Raw genomic sequence first — 19,231 nt, 5'->3', positions numbered from 1 at the left:
GATCTAATTCAGGAACATCCAGATGGAAGAGATGCATAGGCAAGGTATGGAGAAAGGGCTCTGAGCTTCATGCCCTCTTCATGTGCTCATAAACACAAAAGATCACAAAATTTCATCAAAAATATAATTGGCTTTTGTGAACTGGTATGAGCTGATTCCAGTACACCACTGAAGCTACATAGATCTCAGAGGAAATGACTGCTTCTTCATGGGCTCAAAAGCTATGAGTGTGAACCCTGCTTTAAATAAAATAAGGGACTTGGAAGCAATCCTAAAATCTTGATTTTGATGAAGGTCTGTGCCAAACTGAAATGTACAATGAAACTGGATGTGTCATCAACTATCTGAATGGGATTTATGACATGGAATTGTTCACATGCTGCAGTGAGGTAGCACTCTTACTTTGCATGGTTGTCTGGTCCTGCTCCATGGGAGGGGACATGGAGCAGTGAAATAGATGTGCTGGACAGAGGTCCCATATAAGTCAGGGTGTCAGCAGGAAATAGATGGCACACCTAGAGTAGCATAATATAAGGAGTGTTTAAAGAAGGGACTCTACAAAGGTGTGGGCATGGGGTGAGGGGACCAGTTACTGGAGGTGGAGAGGGCTGGGGAAGTGGGATGCCTGCTAGGAAATGGAACCTTTGACTGCAGGGAGGGACACGGAATAAACACCCTTGACCTCACTCTCTTTCCCTCTGTTCTTCTATCTCAACTCCTCACTGGCTGGACCCAACCAAAAGCCAGAGGGCAAGGAGGCCTACTGCTGTCAATCTCTTGGGGCACTGAAAAAAGGTGGAAGGGGTCTGAAGGGTCAAATGGTGCAGGTCCTGACCTTGGGTATCTCTCTGTGGAATGGACACCCTGATCCTTTATCTTGGGTCTTTGTCTTGGGCTTGTTGGAACTGCCATGGGCCACCTTCATCTCAGGGACGTTTAGTTTTGGCCACTTTCACTGCTAGGGGCAAGAGGCAGTTTGTGGAGGTGCACTGCCTTCTCTTCCATCCTGGCAGAAAATCCTAGGATGAGGAGAATGAGGTCTGGGGAGGAGAACCTTGACCATGGTCCCACCTTCCATTACCAGGGCCATCCTCTCTGCCCAGTTGGTCCTAGCCCACCATCTTGAGATTATGCAAGGTCCTCTTTCTTCTATGGACATTCAGCTGGGGGAACCCTGGCCTGGAAGCCAGGAGACCTGGGTGTCTAGTTCTGACACTATATCCTGAGGGTTACCCGATTCTATCACTAATCTGAATTTTCTCCTCTGCAAAACCAGGGGCCTGGACCTGATGATTATGATTCCCAAACATCTCTGTCTAATGTCAAGACTTTAGGAGTGTAATCTCTAGGTCATTTGCATAATGAAAAGCATGTCTTTCCACAGCCAGGAGGTGGCAGCAAAGCTCCGCTTTGAAGGGGCCTGTAGGCCAGGGTAGGTGCTGCTCTCCAAGTCCCCAGAGCTCAGGTCCAGTTTTGAGCCTAGGTTTCACTGCTGAATAACAACAATAAAAATATCATCATCAGTTTTCTTATCACTGTTGTTAGTAAAACAACCAAAATGCCATCTCCAGTTTGGGCAGTATTGCACAGTATCATAGGAATCTTTCAACAACCCCATTTGTGTAGACAGGTACTCAGCTTTCAGCCCCATGCTGAACCTGAGACATTCTCTGACTTACCGAGGCCTCCTGGAAAGTATGATGTGCCAAGGCAGGAACCTGAGCTTTGGTCCTGTGTACTCTCTATCTCACTGTGTTGGAGATCCCAGGCAAGATCCTCTCTACCTCCCTCTTCAATTTAGAGGGGCCAGGGGTACCCCACCAAAGAGCCTAAGGGCTTGACTTTGCCTTTCAGCTGTCAGCTGGAATTTGGCTCGCAGACGCTGGGGAAGAACACACAGGATAGGCATCTCATGTTCACCCCCTTCTCTTTCTTCCAGTCCTCAGGAAAAACAAATTTTATTCTCATCAGGGCATACTTGATGTCTAGGTATGACATCAAGGGTTCTCATTCATTCATTCATTTATTCATCATCTCCATTCAATAATTGGGATTCTTTTTTAAAAAATTTATTTTCTAGTTTAATAGGGAAACAGGATATATTTGTTTCCACCTCACTATTCTTAAGCTGTTGCAAACTTCAGTTTAATGGAATCCTGGCTTCCACCTTCTGTTTATTTATTTATTAAATTTTATTGGGGAACAGTGTGTTTCTCCAGGGTCCAAGTTGTTGTCCTTCAATCTAGTTGTGGAGGGTGCACATCAGCTCTAAGTCCAGTTGCCGTTTTCAATCTTTAGATGCAGGGGACGCAGCCCACCATCCCATGTGGGAATTGAACCGGCAACCTTGTTGTTGAGAGCTCGCGCTCTAACCAACTGAGCCATCCGGCCGCCCCTCCGGAAGCTCGGTGGCAGCTCATTGTCTTCAGTCTAGTTGTGGAGGGCGCAGCTCACTGGCCCATGTGGGAATTGAACCAGAAACCCTGTTGTTCAGAGCTCGCGCTCTAACCAGCTGAGCCATCCAGCCTCCTCCAATAATTGGGATTTTGATGTGGTGTAAGACACTGTTATGAACTGTGAAGGGTACAGGAATGTTTTTTCTCTTTTAACTCAGAGATCTGGGGGCTCAGGGCTGGGATGTGGAGGGCCAGGTAAGTGCAGAGATACTTGGGGGTGGCTTCTTCCTCGGGATCCATAGGTAAATTGGGGGGTACTTGAGCAGATGGAATTCAGATCTGTTTTTGTCCGGGAGGAGTGATTCCATAGGAATTTTTGTATTTTTTTTAATAATCTTCAATTGCCTGGTGTATTAACTCCTCAAACCAGAGGAAGTCCCTTAGAGACACAGCAAAAGCCCCAGACTGTTGTCCATCTGGACCCCTGTCTTAAACTCTACCTATGTCCTGAGGTCATGTCTCCCCTTCCCCATTATGATAACAGGTTGCCGGAGTGCTAAATATATGCCAGGCTCTAGATCAAGCGCACTTCATGCATATTCTTATTTACCTCTCAAAACAACCCTATAAAGTACATTGTTATACACCATTTCACATGCGTGGAAGCTGAAACTTAAAGTTGTGAAGTAATTTGCCTCAAATCACAAAGCTAGTGAGTGATGGGGCAGGACTGGGACCCAGGCAGGTTGGCACCCAGGGATTTTACCAGTACAGCACACACCACACAGAAGGAAAACCCACCACTGTGAGACGCTGTGCTGTATGGCAACTCTGAAGTGCTGCCCTCTAATTCCCTGCTCAGCATTGGGTAAGCTGTACCCTGTCTGCAACATGTCTACAAAACGAGGGTACTAATACCTGTCTGATCCCCTGGTGGATTTGTTGGGGGACTGAAATGGAAAGGAGAAAAACAGACACGGGACTGCTTAACATCGTCCACAATTGTTCTTTGTATACGAAGTGGCATTGTCACTCTTATTGGGAGAGCAATGTGGAGTGGCAAGAGGGCTGGACTAGGGACTAGTATCTGGGGACTTTGAGAATGGCTTCAGTGTCCTTGCCTGTAAAACTGAGGAGAATAAGATCATTGTTAACAGACTTTTTCATTCCTAAAGTTTAGCAATGGTGATGATGCTGGTGGTGGTGGTGGTGCCCATGGTGGTGATGATGGTGATGATGGTGACATCAGACATCTGAGGTCACCTGACCTCAGAATCATTTCCTGCCACCATCACTGCTGCCAGCACTCCTCAACTTTCAGCCCCACTGTGTCAAAGGCACTTTGTATGGGCTGGCGATGAGATGGAAAAGGCAATCTAGAAGGCCAGAGAGAAGGGATGATCCAAGATGTTAGAGGACAGTGTACTTATCGCATTGCCTAGTACATGGTAAGCCAGTACTTACTACCAGTCAGTGATTTTATTGAGATATAATTCCCATGCCGTACAATTTGCTGGCTTTGAGTTTATACACAGTCATATATCCCTCACCATAATCAATGTTAGAACATCTTCATTACCCCCAAAAGAAACCCTGCATCCTTGTCACCCACACCCCCCATCTGTCCCAGTGAAGCTGTAATTTTTATGGTTATTTCTGCTTTACAGAATAAGAAAATAGGGCTCAGAGAAGAGACTAACTTGCCCAAGGCCACTGAGTTGGCATGTGACCTCAGGATTCCACTCAGGGTTCTAGAACCCACAGCCCATGCTCCCGACCACACAGGCCAGTTTGAGGCACCTCAGGTTCAGAGAATATGTGTAACCAACCGAAGGCCACACAGCTACAGCTATTAAGTGATCAGCCTGGGACTTACATTTAGCCTTGCCTCCCGATCCTGTCCTTATTCCAACCTGCCACTTTCCCACCCCTACAGGGGAAGTGAATCAACGTAATGAGTATCAGTTGGATCTTAGGGTCCAGGAGTGAGCCCTAAAACTAGCAACTTCTTTTTGAGCGCCGGGGCCCAGCCTCAGTCCAGACTTTGGAAGTGAATGGCTCCCCAGGTCCAACTGTTCCCGTCACCTTTTGGCCCTGAGCACCACGAGATGGATCCATGTAGGAAGAGAGGAGTGATCCCAGCCAGAAGGAGAAGCAAGGCAAGGTAGGCAAGCCACAATCCAGTCTTTCCCCAAACACCTGCCCTCCGAGGAGTGCATGCATTTGAAAGTACCCACCACCTGCTCAGATGTTATGGGAGCTGTGGGTGGATCTCAGTGCAGACATGGTCCCTAAGAGGGGTGGGATGGAAAATCAGAGATGTTTGGTGGAAAGAGCCCTGTCTGGGAGTCTGGGATATTGGGGTCTAGTCTCCACTCGGCCATGGACAACTACAGCCAGAGTACTTAATCTGTCTGAGCCCAGTTTCCCTATCTGAAAATTTAGGGAGAAAATGGGTAACTGAATTTGAAAGAATCGTGAGTTCCTAGGAAGAAAATGTGCTATAGTTATCTGACAGGTTCTATATTTTTAAATGCCTTGGAAGCTGGTACTTTATCTGGCAATGGGCTGGATTTCCACCTTTCTGCGTGCGGCCGGGAATCTCCACTTTCATATTCCTTACTTTCTTTGCAGGAATAAGAGATCAGGCAAGGATCTAAAAACCACCCCATGGAAGGGGAAATGGACCACAATAATAAACACAGTAGAGCTGAGTATCTGAGTAGTCAGAGGAATTTATTTCTCACAACATCTTCCCTCCACTCTCCCGGAGGTGCCCATGGCAACGGGCATCAGGAGGGCCTCACTCTTCCATCTTCTGTGGGAGAAAAAAAAATGTACACAGGGTATGAGTCAAACAAAGGCAAGGCTGAATATCATCTTCAAGTGGGGCAGCAGGAAAGGCTGCAACGTCAGACAAATATTAAGGAATGCCATTGTAAAAACAAAGCAGGTAAGCCCCCGGAGAAGGGAAGAAGCATGCCCGGAAAGCAGGGCCTTAGTTACTGGGCAGAGCCTCCTGCAACAGGGAGGGATGAGAGGATAAGATGTGTGGCTTCTGGTCCCTCTCTGTTTGTTCTCCTGTGAGCCTAGAACCACAGGGTCCTGGCTAAAGTAGTGGCATTTGTGAGCAGATGACCAGCATCAGGGAAGAGGCACCCACAGACACCCTCCCTTGGTCCTGGGCTCAGGACTTCTGGGGAAGTAGTCTGCTCTCACCTGGCCCCCCACATCTCGGTTCTTGACTCTCAGCTTGTTGACCTGGGACTCAGCAATGTCGGCCCGCTCCTCAGCCTCCTCTAGCTCGTGCTGGACTTTCCGGCACCTGGACAGCTGCGTGTTGGCCTGCTCCTCCTGAACAGAAGATGAGGGGTAGGAGGCTGAGGAACCTCTACTCTGTCTCTGAGGCCCTCAGTCCCTGCAGGCCTCTGGGGAACTGGAGAACAAGGAGAGCTTGGGCCCCAGACCTGACTGTAGAGGACAGAAAGCTGAGCTCTCTGCACCTGCACCCCTGTTCCCTTACAGCCCTCCTCTATGCTGTCTTTCCCACTGGAGCTCTTTGAATGAGACTCAAGTCCAGAGTCTTCCCAAGGCACTTGGAGATGTCAGGACATATGGCCCAAGTCCCCTTTGCCTTATTTCTGCACCCGTACCATCTGCCTGTGACCAGGGCATTGTATGGGTCTATTTCAGCATGAACCAAGGGTTCCTGACAAAGGTGGCCTCCTAGGCACCTTCCAGGCTGGCCAGTCCTACTGTGACTGTACTAATGCAATGGACATGAAACTCTCCCGACATGCAACCAGTTTAGGTCTGCCTCCCTGACATCAGGATGGAACCAACCAGCCTCCTGGGCAGGGAAGAAAGGACAAGGAGAGAAGCCATGTGCTGTCACTTATCTAGGGCAGAGTCCCCCAGTTTTGTTCTTCAGAACACTAGTCCTATGGGATGCTCTGCATATAATAAAAAGGTTCCCAGGTCCATTAAGGGTAGGAAATGCTACATTCTAGAATGTCTCTTCCACTTTGAAGAGTCAATGACATATGCCCTACAAAATCTGAGAAATCCTTGAAGGAAAGCAGTCACTTCAGCTTTGTTTGACCCAGCATTTCCCAAACTATTTCTTTTCTGTAAAAGAAAACAATGTTCCCCCCCCCTCGCCTCCCCGCCAACTCCCAGCCCTGGTTTCCTGCTAACATAACCTCAGACCTAGTGTGTCCAGAAGATTCTTTGGGAAATGCTGCTTTTAGCTGAATCCATTTTCTCCCTGTTGGTTTCCCCTATTTGATCAAGGGCAGATGAAAAAGGATGGACTAGAGTGGTGGGAGTTAGGGAGAGCTGGGGAAGGCTGAGGTGGTGGGGACCAGGCAGGAGGGGGTGGGCCGGGCTGATGTGAACTGGGATGGGGTGTCTAAGGTCAGGTCATGGGGCAGGGAGGGCTGGCAGGGTGTGCTGAGGAGATCTGAGTCGGGGTGAAGCGAGGCTGGCAGGTGGGCTGAGATGCTTTGGGGTGGGTGAGGTGAGATAGAGGTGGGCTGCAGGAGAGTGAAGGGAGCAAGGGGGTTGGGCCATGTGGGATGAGACAAGCGGCACAGAGGAGGCGGAGATGAGGCAGAATTGTGTAACACAGACCAGGGGAGAGAGGAGGGCAAGCATCCTTGTGTTTATAGCCTGTGAACACTCAGGCCTCAGGTTTTGTGGACTCCAGGAAACAGGAATGCACTCCTGCTCATGGCTTGGGGACACCCAGGCTGGCGTGGGCTCCTGGGGTTTCCAGTACTCACGGCCTCCTCAGCCTGTCTCTTGTAAGACTTCACTTTGGCCTGAAGCTTGTCCACCAGATCCTGGAGCCTGAGGATATTCTTGCGGTCTTCTTCAGCCTGCAAACAGAACAGCAATGCCAGGGCCCCCCAAACCCACTGCTGAGTCTGACAAGGTCTGATTGAGAGACAAAGTGTTCACTGAGGTTTTGAGACCTCTACCTGGTACATCATTTCCTTCACTTTTCTCTCGTATTTGTGGGCCCCTTTCAGAGCTTCAGCCCCTCTCTTCTGCTCAGCATCAAGCTCATTTTCCAACTCCCGCACCTGCATGTGGTGAAGAGAAGGCAGAATTCAAGTCAGATCTCCCAGGCTTCTCTCATGGACTCATGCGTCCGTCATTTTAGGGTGAACTCAATATCCTCTAATTATAGTTTGCAAAAGTGTCTCCTCCTAGGGCTCAGAAACCACATTTTATTTGCCAGACTTCTTAATAGTGGCTTTGCACAAATGAGAACAAGATGCCTTCTTTGGGCTGGGGCAGCCCCAGGCGCACACAGCTTGGCTATTGGGTCGGGCTTTGCAAAAGATGTCCCTTCCTCTCGGGCCACACAGCATGGTGAGGCTGTGCTTCAGCTCCGACTTCTCCCCACAAGTGAAACTTGCACAGCTCTTCATGGGGGCCTTGATTCCTGATTAAGTAAGGCAGCAGGGGTCATGGAGAGAACCTGGGCATGAGTTTTTGTATGTGTAGGCTGGAGATTATAATTCCTGCCCAAGCTACCTCAATGTGGGGATCAAATTAGACAAAGGATGTGGAAGTACTTTTTAAGTGATAAAGCGCTACACAGGTGTTAATTTCATAGCTGCTTCCACCTTTCCTGAAGTCTTGAGGGGAGAGGATACCACCGAGAACTCAGTTCACCAACTCTGGCCCCAACTCCATAATCCAGAGAGAGCCAAGAAATGGGGGTGGCGGCCAGCCACCCAGAATCCCAGCCACCACAGATAGGGCATGGCTCGGCACTCGCAGACTCACCAGGTCAACTTTGAAATCTACTAGTGGAACAGGTTAACTCTGGGCACTCTTTCAAATAAGACTCCCATCCCTCACCCCCTGCCTCATGGGTCCTGGGAAGCTTCCTTCCATCAGGTTCTAGAAGACATCTGTTTCCCTGGGAATTCTCTCTAGGCCTCTGTAAAGTTTATGAAACCAAGGTAACTGGGCAGCTGGGAATGTGAGGACTTTCAAGGTTCCTCACCATGCAAGGGGGAGGCTGGCTGAGGGCTCCCTACCAACCCAGAAATCATAGAGGGTGGCATGGGATCTAGTCCCTCCCTTGAGGGTGAGATCCATGAGAAGGACAGGCCTAAGCTCATTTTAATAGACTAGGACTGGGAATAATTAAAAATAAGCATTTAAATAAAATTTTTTGGTGAGCTCTAACTTCCCTGGTGTTTGCTTATTACTCAGACCTTGTAGTTTTTAGCCTTTCACATTTAAAGTATATAAGTACTGGTGAGCAGTCCTTGGGAGACTGGCATAAAGAATGACTGTATTTGGGTCTTTCCTGATGGGAAAAGTGGTTTCCTTCTCTTTGCCTCCTCTTTCCCTCCCACTCTTTCATTTCCTCTCTCCCAGTTACAACAGAGACATTCGGACAATCTCCTCTGCAGAGCCCTTCTCCAAAATGTTAACTGGTAATAGAGCCCATTCTGACAACAAATGAAATAAACCATCACAGGTCTAAAGGGAAAAAACAAGGGTAACGGAAAACAAAGGGAACGATCAGCAAAGAAACTACACAACTACAAAATACCTCCCCAGGTGAAGCAAAAGCAGGACAGTCCTGTGTGACGCATTGACTTTCCTGGTGAATTGCACTAGCCTGGAGGAGGTGTCAGTCACTCTCCATTTAGGATGCAGTGAGAAATGTACCGAATTGCAGGTTGTGTTTAGAGATTAGGAGACCTGGGAAGGGAATAAGACCCAGGAGGGGGAGAAGGAGGGAGACTGCAGATTTCACATCTGTGGATTTGTGTGTGTTGGAGAGTAGGGGCCCGCAAAACTGAAATGGGTGGGAAATCTGGCTCCCAGGGAGTTTTGCAAGTAGTCCTCAAACTAAGTTTTCAGTCCACTCCGTCAGTGGCCACTTTCCCACCATCTAACTTTCCGGACTGTGGTTCTGCTTGAGGCTGCTGAACTGGATACCACTTTTAGAGTAAGAGTCCTCTGTAGCCACTCTACCCGGTTCTCCAGTTTCTGGATCTGCTTCTTCCCGCCCTTCAGTGCCAGCTGCTCAGCCTCATCCAGACGGTGCTGCAGGTCCTTCACCGTCTGCTCCAGATTCTTCTTCATCCGCTCCAGGTGGGCGCTGGTGTCCTGCTCCTTCTTCAGCTCCTCCGCCATCATGGCCGCCTGGCAAAGTTCACAAAAAATACCAGTGGGCTCTCCGCCCGTCCCTACCCAGACCACACGGGAGAGGCTCTTAAGGTTGGCACTGTGCATGCTGACATGCGCCTCCCTCCCTCCGCCATCATGGAGCACGCCTAGCCCTCCTCCCCACTTTGCCTCTGCTCATTTCACCTCTCCAGGAAGCCACAACTGACTGCCTGTGGGTCTTGTGGAGATATAACCTACTCGCCATGCCCTGGGTTAGAAGCCCCTTTCATATCTCCCAACGGCATCTCTGAAAAGAAAGAACAGAGCTCACGTCCGTGATAGCTTTCTTGGCCTTCTCCTCTGCATTTTTGGATTCTTGGACAGAGTTCTCCACCTCTACTTGGCACTGGGCTATGTCAGCTTCCAGTTTTTTCTTGATATTTATCAGGGTTGTGTTCTACAAGAAAAATTAGAGACCAGAAGTGTAGGTTATATTTGGACACTTAAAACAATTGGAAGGGAGAGAGTTGGGTGGGGAAGGATATAAATCACGATCATGTTTCATTTCTTATTTTTCACAGGGGGGGATTTGCTCTTATAGATATTGTTTCATTTTTGACCAAATTGAAAGTCCTGAGACAGACCCAAAAATTGCACATAACATAATTGAATAAATGATCAAGGTAGACTTTCAAATATTTGAGGAAGAATAGATCATTCAACAAAAGGTGTTGGAACAAGAAAATGATTGATAGATATAACTATATCAAATGAAAAATAATTCTAATGATCAAAATATACCATAGACGGAATGGCAAGAGTGAGGACAAACTGAAATATATTTGCAGTGTATATTACTGAAAAAAATATTCCCTTCCTTAACATATAAGACAAATCAATAAGAAAACAGGGCAAAAAGGACAAATAGATAAGACACACTAGAAGAAATACAAGTGGCAAAAAAAAAAAATATGATGAAATGTTCTGCCTCATTAGTAATCAAAGAAATAAAAATTTTTAAGATGTATTTTCAACAATAAAATTGGTGAAGATTAAAATAATAATAGCTCAGGTCTTTGAGCATTTATAGGAAAGAGCTCTTATATACTTTCCCAATGGGATTAATTATTGGGACAACCTAATTAAAGATCAGTTTACAATATATTACAAATGTCTTTGCTGTTTTGACCGTGAAGTTTTACTTCTAGGAATTTATTCACTTACAGGAATATTAGGAAAATAATAATGGATATATGTGAAAACTTAGTTATAAAGAAGTTCATCATAGCAATCTATTTAATTGTGCGGGGGAAACAATGTAAAATATCCAACCAGAAAGAATTGATTAAATAAAAGTGCCATAATACACAACTGTAACGGACTACTTTTCTGCCATTAAAAATAGTCATAGAAGATTAAAGATGTAGAAATACGTTCATGACACACAGTTCAATGAAAATAAGTTGCAAAAACTTTGATCACATTTTTACAAAAAATATATTTATGCACAGAGACAAGGGCTTAGAATGAAAGATCTCAAAATGTTAACAATAGGTTTGGTATTTTTCTTCTATTTGTTTGCTTGTATTCTCCATTTTTTATAACAAAGAATTTTTTAAAAACTTGGATAAAAGTAATTCTTTGGAAAGACAATCCTAATTTTCTAAGATTGTGGCTTAAATGTTACTTCCTCCATGAAGCCTTTTCCAGCCCCTTTATGCAACAACCCACCCTTTCTTGCTCTGATTTCCCCACAACATAGGAGACCTTTTATCTTAAGATGAAAGAAAGCTCAGAAACCTGTCCATCTAGAGTCAAAGTTACTCCAAGTACTAAACTAAACGGCACTGTCCTGACCGCGAGTCTGGGAGGAACAGTGGGTGCTCTTTTCCACTGTGCCGCTGTCCTACCTGCCCCCAGGTGGACCTCAGGTGGAGGGAGGACGGACGCACCTGGGAGTGCAGGAGCTGCACACGGTCGCTGGCATCCAGCAGCTCCTGCTCGGACATCCTGCGGGTCCGCTCCGTCTGCTCCAGGGCCGCCTTCATTTCCTCCAGCTCCTCCAACAGGAGCCCATTTCTGCGCTCCGTAATGGCCAGCTGCTCCTTGAGGTCGTCATTGTTCCTCAGGGTGTCATCCAGGTGCAGCTGGGAGTCCTTCAGGGAAAACCAGCAGTGAGGCCGGAATCCAGGACAGGCGGAGGGCCCAGCCAGACCCGCCCGAGGCCACGCCTCACCTTGAGCTGGCCCTGGACTGCGCGCAGGTGTTTCTGGGTCTCTGCCAACTGGCGGCTGGAGTGGCTCAGCTGTACCTCCATCTCATTGAGATCTCCCTCCATCTTCTTCTTCAGCCTCAGCGCGTCATTCCGGCTCCGGATCTCAGCATCCAGCATGCTTTGCATGGCCTCTGCTGCTCGCTGGCTGTTTCTTTTTAGCTGCTCCATTTCTTCATCCTTCTCAGCGACCTTGCGGTCAACCTCGGATTTTGCCTGGCTCAGCTCTAGTTGGACACGCAAAGTCTTGCTTTCTTCATGTTCCAGGGAACCCTGATAAAAGCAAAGGCGCGATTTGGAAGTGCTGAGGATAGCCATCTTCTTGAATAGGTATTTTCATCTCCATTATGATAACAGGTGTATGACAATAATACCCATTTTACAGATGAGTAAAACAATACTCAAAGAGGTCAAACCATTTGCTTCCAAATGTCCCTCCAAGGAATGAAAGTGGAACCAAAACTTTATTATTAACAATAATGTCTTGAGAGGGATAGAGCATCTTTGAGAACTAATGAAAATTTTATCGAGTGTGTCTGTTTATATGGAGCCATAAGTCAGGAGCCAATCTCTTCTCTAAAATGACAGGGCAATTGCTCTTCCGTTATCCTGCCTTATGCAAATTTCCCCAGAACCATCTCAGTCACCCGCCCTGCACTGGCCACAGTAATTATGACATCAGGACACGGCACTATTTTGACTATGCAGAATTCCCAGTAGCCAGACAATTGTGTGCAATTGAAGGCTTCGGAGCCAGCTCTTGGGATGTTTGATGAGTGATTTCTTGCTTTCTGAGAGGAAGACATTGAGGACATAATGAACAAATTTATTTTTAAAAGGGGAAATATGGTTGACTAGAGGACACCAGGAAATGAAGCAGCAGAACAAAGCTGTTTCCCTCAGGGCAGCTGGATGTTCTTCCCGGTGGAGCCTCAGTGCTCCCTGGAAGGAAGGGCCCCCAAACGAGTGTTCTGGTTCCCCCTCCTTCAGGGTCCTGCCCTCCTGAGCTCCTGTGTGTCACATCTAAGACACTTGCCTCCGCCTCTTCTAGGGCAGCCTGGAGATCTGACTTTTCTTGCTCTACTTGCTTCTTGGTCTTTTCCAATTCCTGAAGATTCTTGCCAGTTTCTGAAATCTGCTCGGTTAGGTCAGAAATCTCTTCTGCAAAGGACAGGCTTGGATTAGGCTGTCGCAGTGGGTTTCATTTGACAGCACAGGCATTGGCCAGGCAGTTTAGGGACTGGTGATTCATTCTCGACATTTATATAGGAGACAGTACAGTGTGTGAAGTCCTTTGGGTGAGGTGTCGGCAAGACCCAGGTGGGTTGCTTCACCTGAACTATGCAGAGAGATGGGTGACAAGAGCACTGTGTGGCCCCAAAACTTCAGAAAATATACAAAATGGTCCAGAGAGGACCAGAGAAAAGAACTGTGGAGAAAATACATAGAATCGTAGTCTTTTGGAACTAGACTTTAGGGGCTTTAGGGGGCATCCGGTCTGGTTTAGTTTTGAAGGTCAGGAGTCTGGGGTCCTACGGGATTTACTGACATGCCCAAGAACACAAAGCTACATCGAGACAATCCACGGAAATCTTTTTTCTTTAACAGTGAACTTTGCAACCCACAGTGCTCTCCATTTTCAACAATGGGACTTTGCTGCTCCTATGCCTGATATCAGGAGGGTTCAGGCTCGGGGTAAACTGAGTAGAGGTGAGGATTTTGTGGGGTAGTGGGAAGGAGGGGCGGTTGGGAGGTGTCTGGGGCCACATGGGGGAGGGGTGGCCGGAAGAGAAGGGGAATCCCCCACACCTGGGGTGGGGAGAGAACTCACCCTGCAGATTTTTATTCTCCCGCTTCAGCGTCTCTAACTGATCCACCACCTCCTCGTAGGCATTTCGCATCTTGAAGATTTCAGTACTAAGTGACCTGGACTCTTTCTGAGCTGCTTCCAGTTCAGCTTGACTCTCATCCAGCTTTTGCTTCCATTCTGCAACGACCTAGGAGATGACAAAGGGGTATGTGAGAAGCAGACAGGGCCAGGGGACGATCAGGAATGCCGAGGTTTTACCCTTCTCTCCTTAGGGACAAGAAGAGGCCTCATTCTAGAGCAGGGGCTCTAAACTCTGATATCCCTACAGCGATCTGCTGTCTTATTAAAGATGTTTTAGTCTCAATGTAAGCTGACTTAGCTTTAACCAAAATTAAAATTCCCTTTGTAGGGAGTATCACAAAAGTAAAGAGACATTGCAAATCCCCAAACCTCCCCAAACTGGGACTTGAGGCTCTGATGGTGTGTGCATTTCACACATGTATGTGGGCGTGAAAGACTGTCACTTTCATTTCCACTACGATCAATCGATCGGTAGGGAAGAACCTTGTCAAAGTTCCTCTGCTTCTTGTCCAGGGTGGCACAGGCTGCGTGGGCCCGTTCCAAATCCAGCATCAGGTCATCCACTTCTCCTTGAAGCCTCTGCTTGGTTTTCTCCAAGGAAGCACACTTGGAGGTCACCGCCTCCGTGGTTTCCTCTGCTTCCTGGAGCCTCTGGGCCAGTTTTTTCCTAAGAGAACCAGATTTATTTTTCTTGGCGAAGGTGGACTATTTCAGAAGTGTCAGATGAGAAGAGAAACAAACAGTCTACAAGGGATTGGCACTTGATAAGACCAAGACCTAGAGTTGGATGAATGGAGAGGATTTAAGTAGTATCTGAAGAATCCCAAAGTGCTTAGTGGCAAAGCAGGCCACCAACGAGGCACCAAGGAAACCAGGTGAATGGACAGTACCACACAGGAAGGACAGGGAGACCCTATCTGAATGCTTAAAAACCCCCAAAAACCTGGGAAGCGAGATGCTGTAGGAAGAAGTCCCTGTTCCTTCACTTGTGCGTTAGGGTCCCCTCTCCTACCGTAACCTGGGAGCCCGTACTTGGCCTCCTCCAGCTCCTCTGTGCGCTGGATGGCGTCCGTCTCGTATTTGGTCCTCCACTGGGCAACCTCGCTGTTGGCCTTGGACATTGCCCTCTGCAGCTCGGCCTTGGCTTCCTGCTCCTCCTCATACTGTTCCCGCAGCAGGTCACAGTCGTGGCGGGCGGACTGCAGGGCGTGGGCCAGGGCGTTCTTGGCCTGCGGAATTACAGTGGTGACAAATTGCGAAAATGTTTGGCCATTTTCCAAGTTAAGGTATTTTCAGTTAAACCAGCATTTCCCAAGTTGCATCACTCCCGTGCTGCCTTCACAAATTCTGCTATTGCTACACAGCATATCACTTGTTTTCTTTACTTAATTTTTTAAAAAGTTGATTCCTTTATTATATTTAAATATATTTATTTAAAAAGTAAGCTATTACATTACAGTAGATGGGAAACCATTAACATTTGCCACAAACACAGGTAAGCATAAGAAGAAATGCAATGGGGCCGGCCCCGTGGCTCAGGCGGTTGGAGCTCCATGCTCCTGACTCCGAAGGCTGCCGGTTCGATTCCCACATGGGCCAGTGGGCTCTCAACCACAGGGTTGCTGGTTTGATTCCTTGAGTCCCGCAAGGGATGGTGGGCTGCGCCCCCTGCAACTAAGATTGAACACGGCATCTTGAGCTGAGCTGCCGCTGAGCTCCCAGATGGCTCAGTTGGTTGGAGCACGTCCTCTCAACCACAAGGTTGCTGGTTCCACTCCCGCAAGGGATGGTGGGCTGCGCCCCCTGCAACTAACAATGGCTACTGGACCTGGAGCTGAGCTGCGCCCTCCACAACTAAGACTGAAAGGACAACAACTTGACTTGGAAAAAGTCCTGAAAGTACACACTGTTCCCCAATAAAGTTCTGTTCCCCTTCCCCAATAATAATAAAAATCTTAAAAAAAAAAAGAATAAATGCAATGGAAAAAGCAACGTTATCACCTTTCTAACTAGGTGCCTTGCTGCTGTGGCTCTGTGCCCGAGACCTACTCTCTCTGTCTTAACAGGGAAAATAAGAAAGTGCTAGAGAGATGGTATCCAAATCGAGTCTGTGTCCTTATGTAATGAGAAGAATTGAAACAAAATTAGAAAGGGAACAATTCTCTCACTATTTGATGCAATGTTATGGAATGCTGTGGTTATGAAAAACCCAGAAGCATCTTTTGGTGTCAACAGTGGGCTGTGTCCCCACACTGGCGAACTCTACGGGAGCTGTGCCATTTCCACGGCTCTGCCTCCTCTTCCTGAGCAGGGCAGGACATGCCCAGACGCCTCCATCACATACTCTTATCTGTCACGACAGACACGTTAGCTCTCATCATTATGGTCAAAAAACACTTTCTGGTGCCACCATCAAAGAAAGAGTTTTGTCAACTAAAGGAAGTAATTCATACGCTTCATCCTTTTTAAAGACACAAATAAACAACAAACTTTGCCCAAGAAGGAAAACTTAGTCACGCCTGTATCCTGGCCGAGGACACCCCGGCTCCTATAATGGCCTTCTCATTACTTGATGAGGATCTGGTTCTCACCACTCTCCAAGCCTCCCTGCTCTCCACGTCCACCAAAGAACCTTAACACATAATAGAAAGATGGGAGAGAAACATAGCACTTGCTCTTTTTTACGTGGAGCTTGGGAAAAGTCCAAAAGATTGCCCTGGATGTCTTAGCTAGTGCATGCCAGCCTCAGAATTATAATTATACACTTTTGTGGACTCCTGGATTCTCATTCTAATGCTTGAACACACACCTGCAGCATTCACTAAGCCCCCACTGTGTGCCCTGAGGTACTGGGCATTGTACTACCTGTTTACTACTACAGTGGGGAAAAATTATTCTTGCCCGGTAGGAGCTTACAGATCATCGGGGAGACCTAGACGATAAACATAAATATCTAGATATTCCCAAAGTTCATGTTTATGCAGATGTCCCAAGGGTGCCCCTAAAACCAGGAGGTCTTTTTGGAGGGAGGGAGCCTATCATTGGGTGTTGTAGCAGGTGACACACAAAGTGTGATGAAGAAGAAAGAGGAGGACTTTTTTAGGGGCTGGGATGAATTTCTGGGCAGAGTGAAAGAAAACACAGGGGCCAGAGATGGGCAAACTTGTGCAGCGATGGGGGTGGGTCCGCCCGTGCCCGGAGTGGGGAGTGTATCAGACCATCCTGTGGGGGACAGAGGAGGCCAGAAGGTGGAGCACCCTGAAAGAAGTTTCCTTCTCGGAGGAAGGACATCCAATACCAAGGTCCTCTAACCTCAAGACTAGGTTCCTACCACACTCCAAGGCCGAGAGGAGAAGCATCAGACTTTGGGATGTAGCACTGCCTCCAGGCAGCTTCTTGGGTACTCTCTGACTTTGCCATACCAAGAAGAAGTGTCCCTACCTTGGTTTCTTCTTCCAGTTGCCTCTTAAGCTCCTCCAGCTGCTGGGTGAGGGCCTGCTTGCCTTTGGTCAGCTGTGAAACCAGAGCCTCCTTCTCTTCCACTTGGTGGCTCAGCTCCCCTAACAAACAGGGGTGGCCCCAGGTCAGGCTGCCGCTTGCCCTCTCCCACGGTCCCTGGCCACAGCGCCCTGCCCGTCCTCACCATTTTGGGTCTGCAGTCTTGCCTTCTGCATGTTCAGATCTTGGATTAACTGTGTCTGTTGGTCTTCCTTGGCTTTGATTTCATTAAACTGGTCTTCCACAGTCCGGCACATTCTTTCCATGTTACTCTTTCAAAAGAAAGTCAACATGAATGAGAAAAATAGGTTCCCGGTGTCCAGGATTGAACCGGACAGTTTGATATGTTAGCTTCTTGTCAGATAAAATAAAAACAAAAATACGAAACACATAAAGGTCAGTTTAGAAAAAGACTCATTTCAGGTTTGCTTTATTGTTATTTGTGTTTGCTCCTTAATGCCCAATAGCCTGGAACCTCAGCTTTTGGTAGATAGTATTTAATGATTGGTAAACAAACCTTTGAGAAGATGCCACTCAAAGGAGCCCCAGGATCTTCTTGTCATACAAGTAATTCTATTGCCACGTGAATAATATTACCTTCTGATGCATCTGTTTGCAAGCAATAGATTCAGGTGACAGTGTTGAGTGTTTCATTTAATTATTCAAAAATTCCCTATGGTGATGGTGGCATGTAGCGTCCCCCACCGTGACCTCTAGTTGGCCTGTATTTTCGTGACGTTTGTTTAAAAATCTTGTATATGTTATAGACCTTTTCCCTCTCCCTCCCACCCCACATCCCATAAACTAAATATATTAGGCTTATTTGTCCTTACGCTGCAAAGTGAGATGGTAGCAGAAGAGACAGGGCTACTAGATTGAAAGCAAGTCCTCAAGGAGCTTAGGATATCTTTGAGAAGGTAATCTATGGACATGAAATATATGGTGATGGAAGGAGAACTGACTCTGGGTGGTGAACATACAACGTGATATATAGAGGATGCGACACAGAGCTGTACACTTGAAACCTATGTAAGTTTACAACCATTGTCACCCCAATAAGCTTTAATTACCAAAAAGAAATAATTCAATTGGGGGGTGTTGCAAAAGGGATGGGAAGACTCAACAAAGAGAAAAATCAAAGGATACAATGACTTAAAAAAATATAGGGCAATATGAAGTACTTCTTCCGTGGGATTTTAACAGTGAGAGCGGAGAGCATGAACCAGTGGTGCAGACAGGGAAGTGGTAGGGAGGCCGGGTTATAGGCGCAGCACGTGGGTGATGCTGGGTGTCTTGTAACTCAGCCAGCCCTACAGCCTGTTTTGGCTTGGCGTGCTACAGGGGGGAAAGGCGTTGGGGAAAGGGAGGAGAGAGGGAAGGAAGGAAGGAGGGAAGGAGGGAGAGAGGGAAAAAAGGACGGGGGAAGGGAAAAGGAAGGAGGGCGAGCAAGAATACATACAGACATACTTCTTCGGAGAAGGAAAACATGAGACAGCCAGAAAAATAAACTATAAAGCAAGAGAAAGGATTTTGTAGCCAGGGAGTGAGGAAGAAATCAAAAGAATGAATGAGCACTGTGAACCCAGATGCTAAATAAAGACAGAAAGAGGGTCCACGGAGACCAACTTAATCCTCTGATCCATGCCTCTCATTCCTTTTCTCCATGGACACCCTGACCTTCTGGGCAACCTTCTGTAGGAAGTGCACCGCCCCGCATCTGGGGTCTCCACTTCTTGCAGCCCAGCTAAGCAGCCCCAAGTACAACTCTGAGCTCCCCAGAACAAAGGCAATGCTTGAATGTAGGAGCATACAGCACAATCTTTGCTTAGACGTCACACACGGAGGCCAGTTTACCCAGAAGCTGGTGCAGTTGAAGCTTCTGTGCCCTCATTTGCATGAACCCCCGTTATGCTGGGAACTGTAGCTTCCAGGTGGGGAGGGGCAGCCAGTCACAGAAAGAATTTATTTCTAGGTGGGCGTTTCTGACAAATGGCCTAAAGAGGTCTCAGAAGACAGGAACCACCAGTCTCC

The 19,231-nt window shown here is 47.4% G+C and overlaps 1 protein-coding gene across 1 annotated transcript in view; it reads right to left on the bottom strand.

Moving 5' to 3' along the window:
• Positions 1-5,113: 5,113 nt before the first annotated feature.
• Positions 5,114-19,231, bottom strand: part of MYH13 (myosin heavy chain 13) — a 60,579-nt gene continuing 46,461 nt past the window's right edge. The window contains exons 28-41 of the mRNA XM_033091359.1: positions 17,346-17,472; positions 17,144-17,262; positions 14,735-14,931; positions 14,186-14,369; positions 13,643-13,808; positions 12,848-12,972; positions 11,776-12,084; positions 11,492-11,695; positions 9,871-9,996; positions 9,405-9,575; positions 7,379-7,483; positions 7,181-7,276; positions 5,616-5,750; positions 5,114-5,214 (exon numbers count right to left, since the gene is read on the bottom strand). Of these exons, the coding sequence (XP_032947250.1) occupies positions 5,200-5,214; positions 5,616-5,750; positions 7,181-7,276; positions 7,379-7,483; positions 9,405-9,575; positions 9,871-9,996; positions 11,492-11,695; positions 11,776-12,084; positions 12,848-12,972; positions 13,643-13,808; positions 14,186-14,369; positions 14,735-14,931; positions 17,144-17,262; positions 17,346-17,472 (2,079 nt within the window). The 3' untranslated portion in view covers positions 5,114-5,199. The remainder of the gene's footprint in view (positions 5,215-5,615; positions 5,751-7,180; positions 7,277-7,378; positions 7,484-9,404; positions 9,576-9,870; positions 9,997-11,491; positions 11,696-11,775; positions 12,085-12,847; positions 12,973-13,642; positions 13,809-14,185; positions 14,370-14,734; positions 14,932-17,143; positions 17,263-17,345; positions 17,473-19,231) is intronic.

This window comes from Rhinolophus ferrumequinum, chromosome 21 (assembly GCF_004115265.2).
Source record: "Rhinolophus ferrumequinum isolate MPI-CBG mRhiFer1 chromosome 21, mRhiFer1_v1.p, whole genome shotgun sequence".
Taxonomy (NCBI): Eukaryota; Metazoa; Chordata; class Mammalia; order Chiroptera; family Rhinolophidae; genus Rhinolophus; species Rhinolophus ferrumequinum.
The sequence above is the reverse complement of the archived record's forward strand: the minus strand, read 5'-3'. Positions and strand labels throughout refer to the sequence as shown.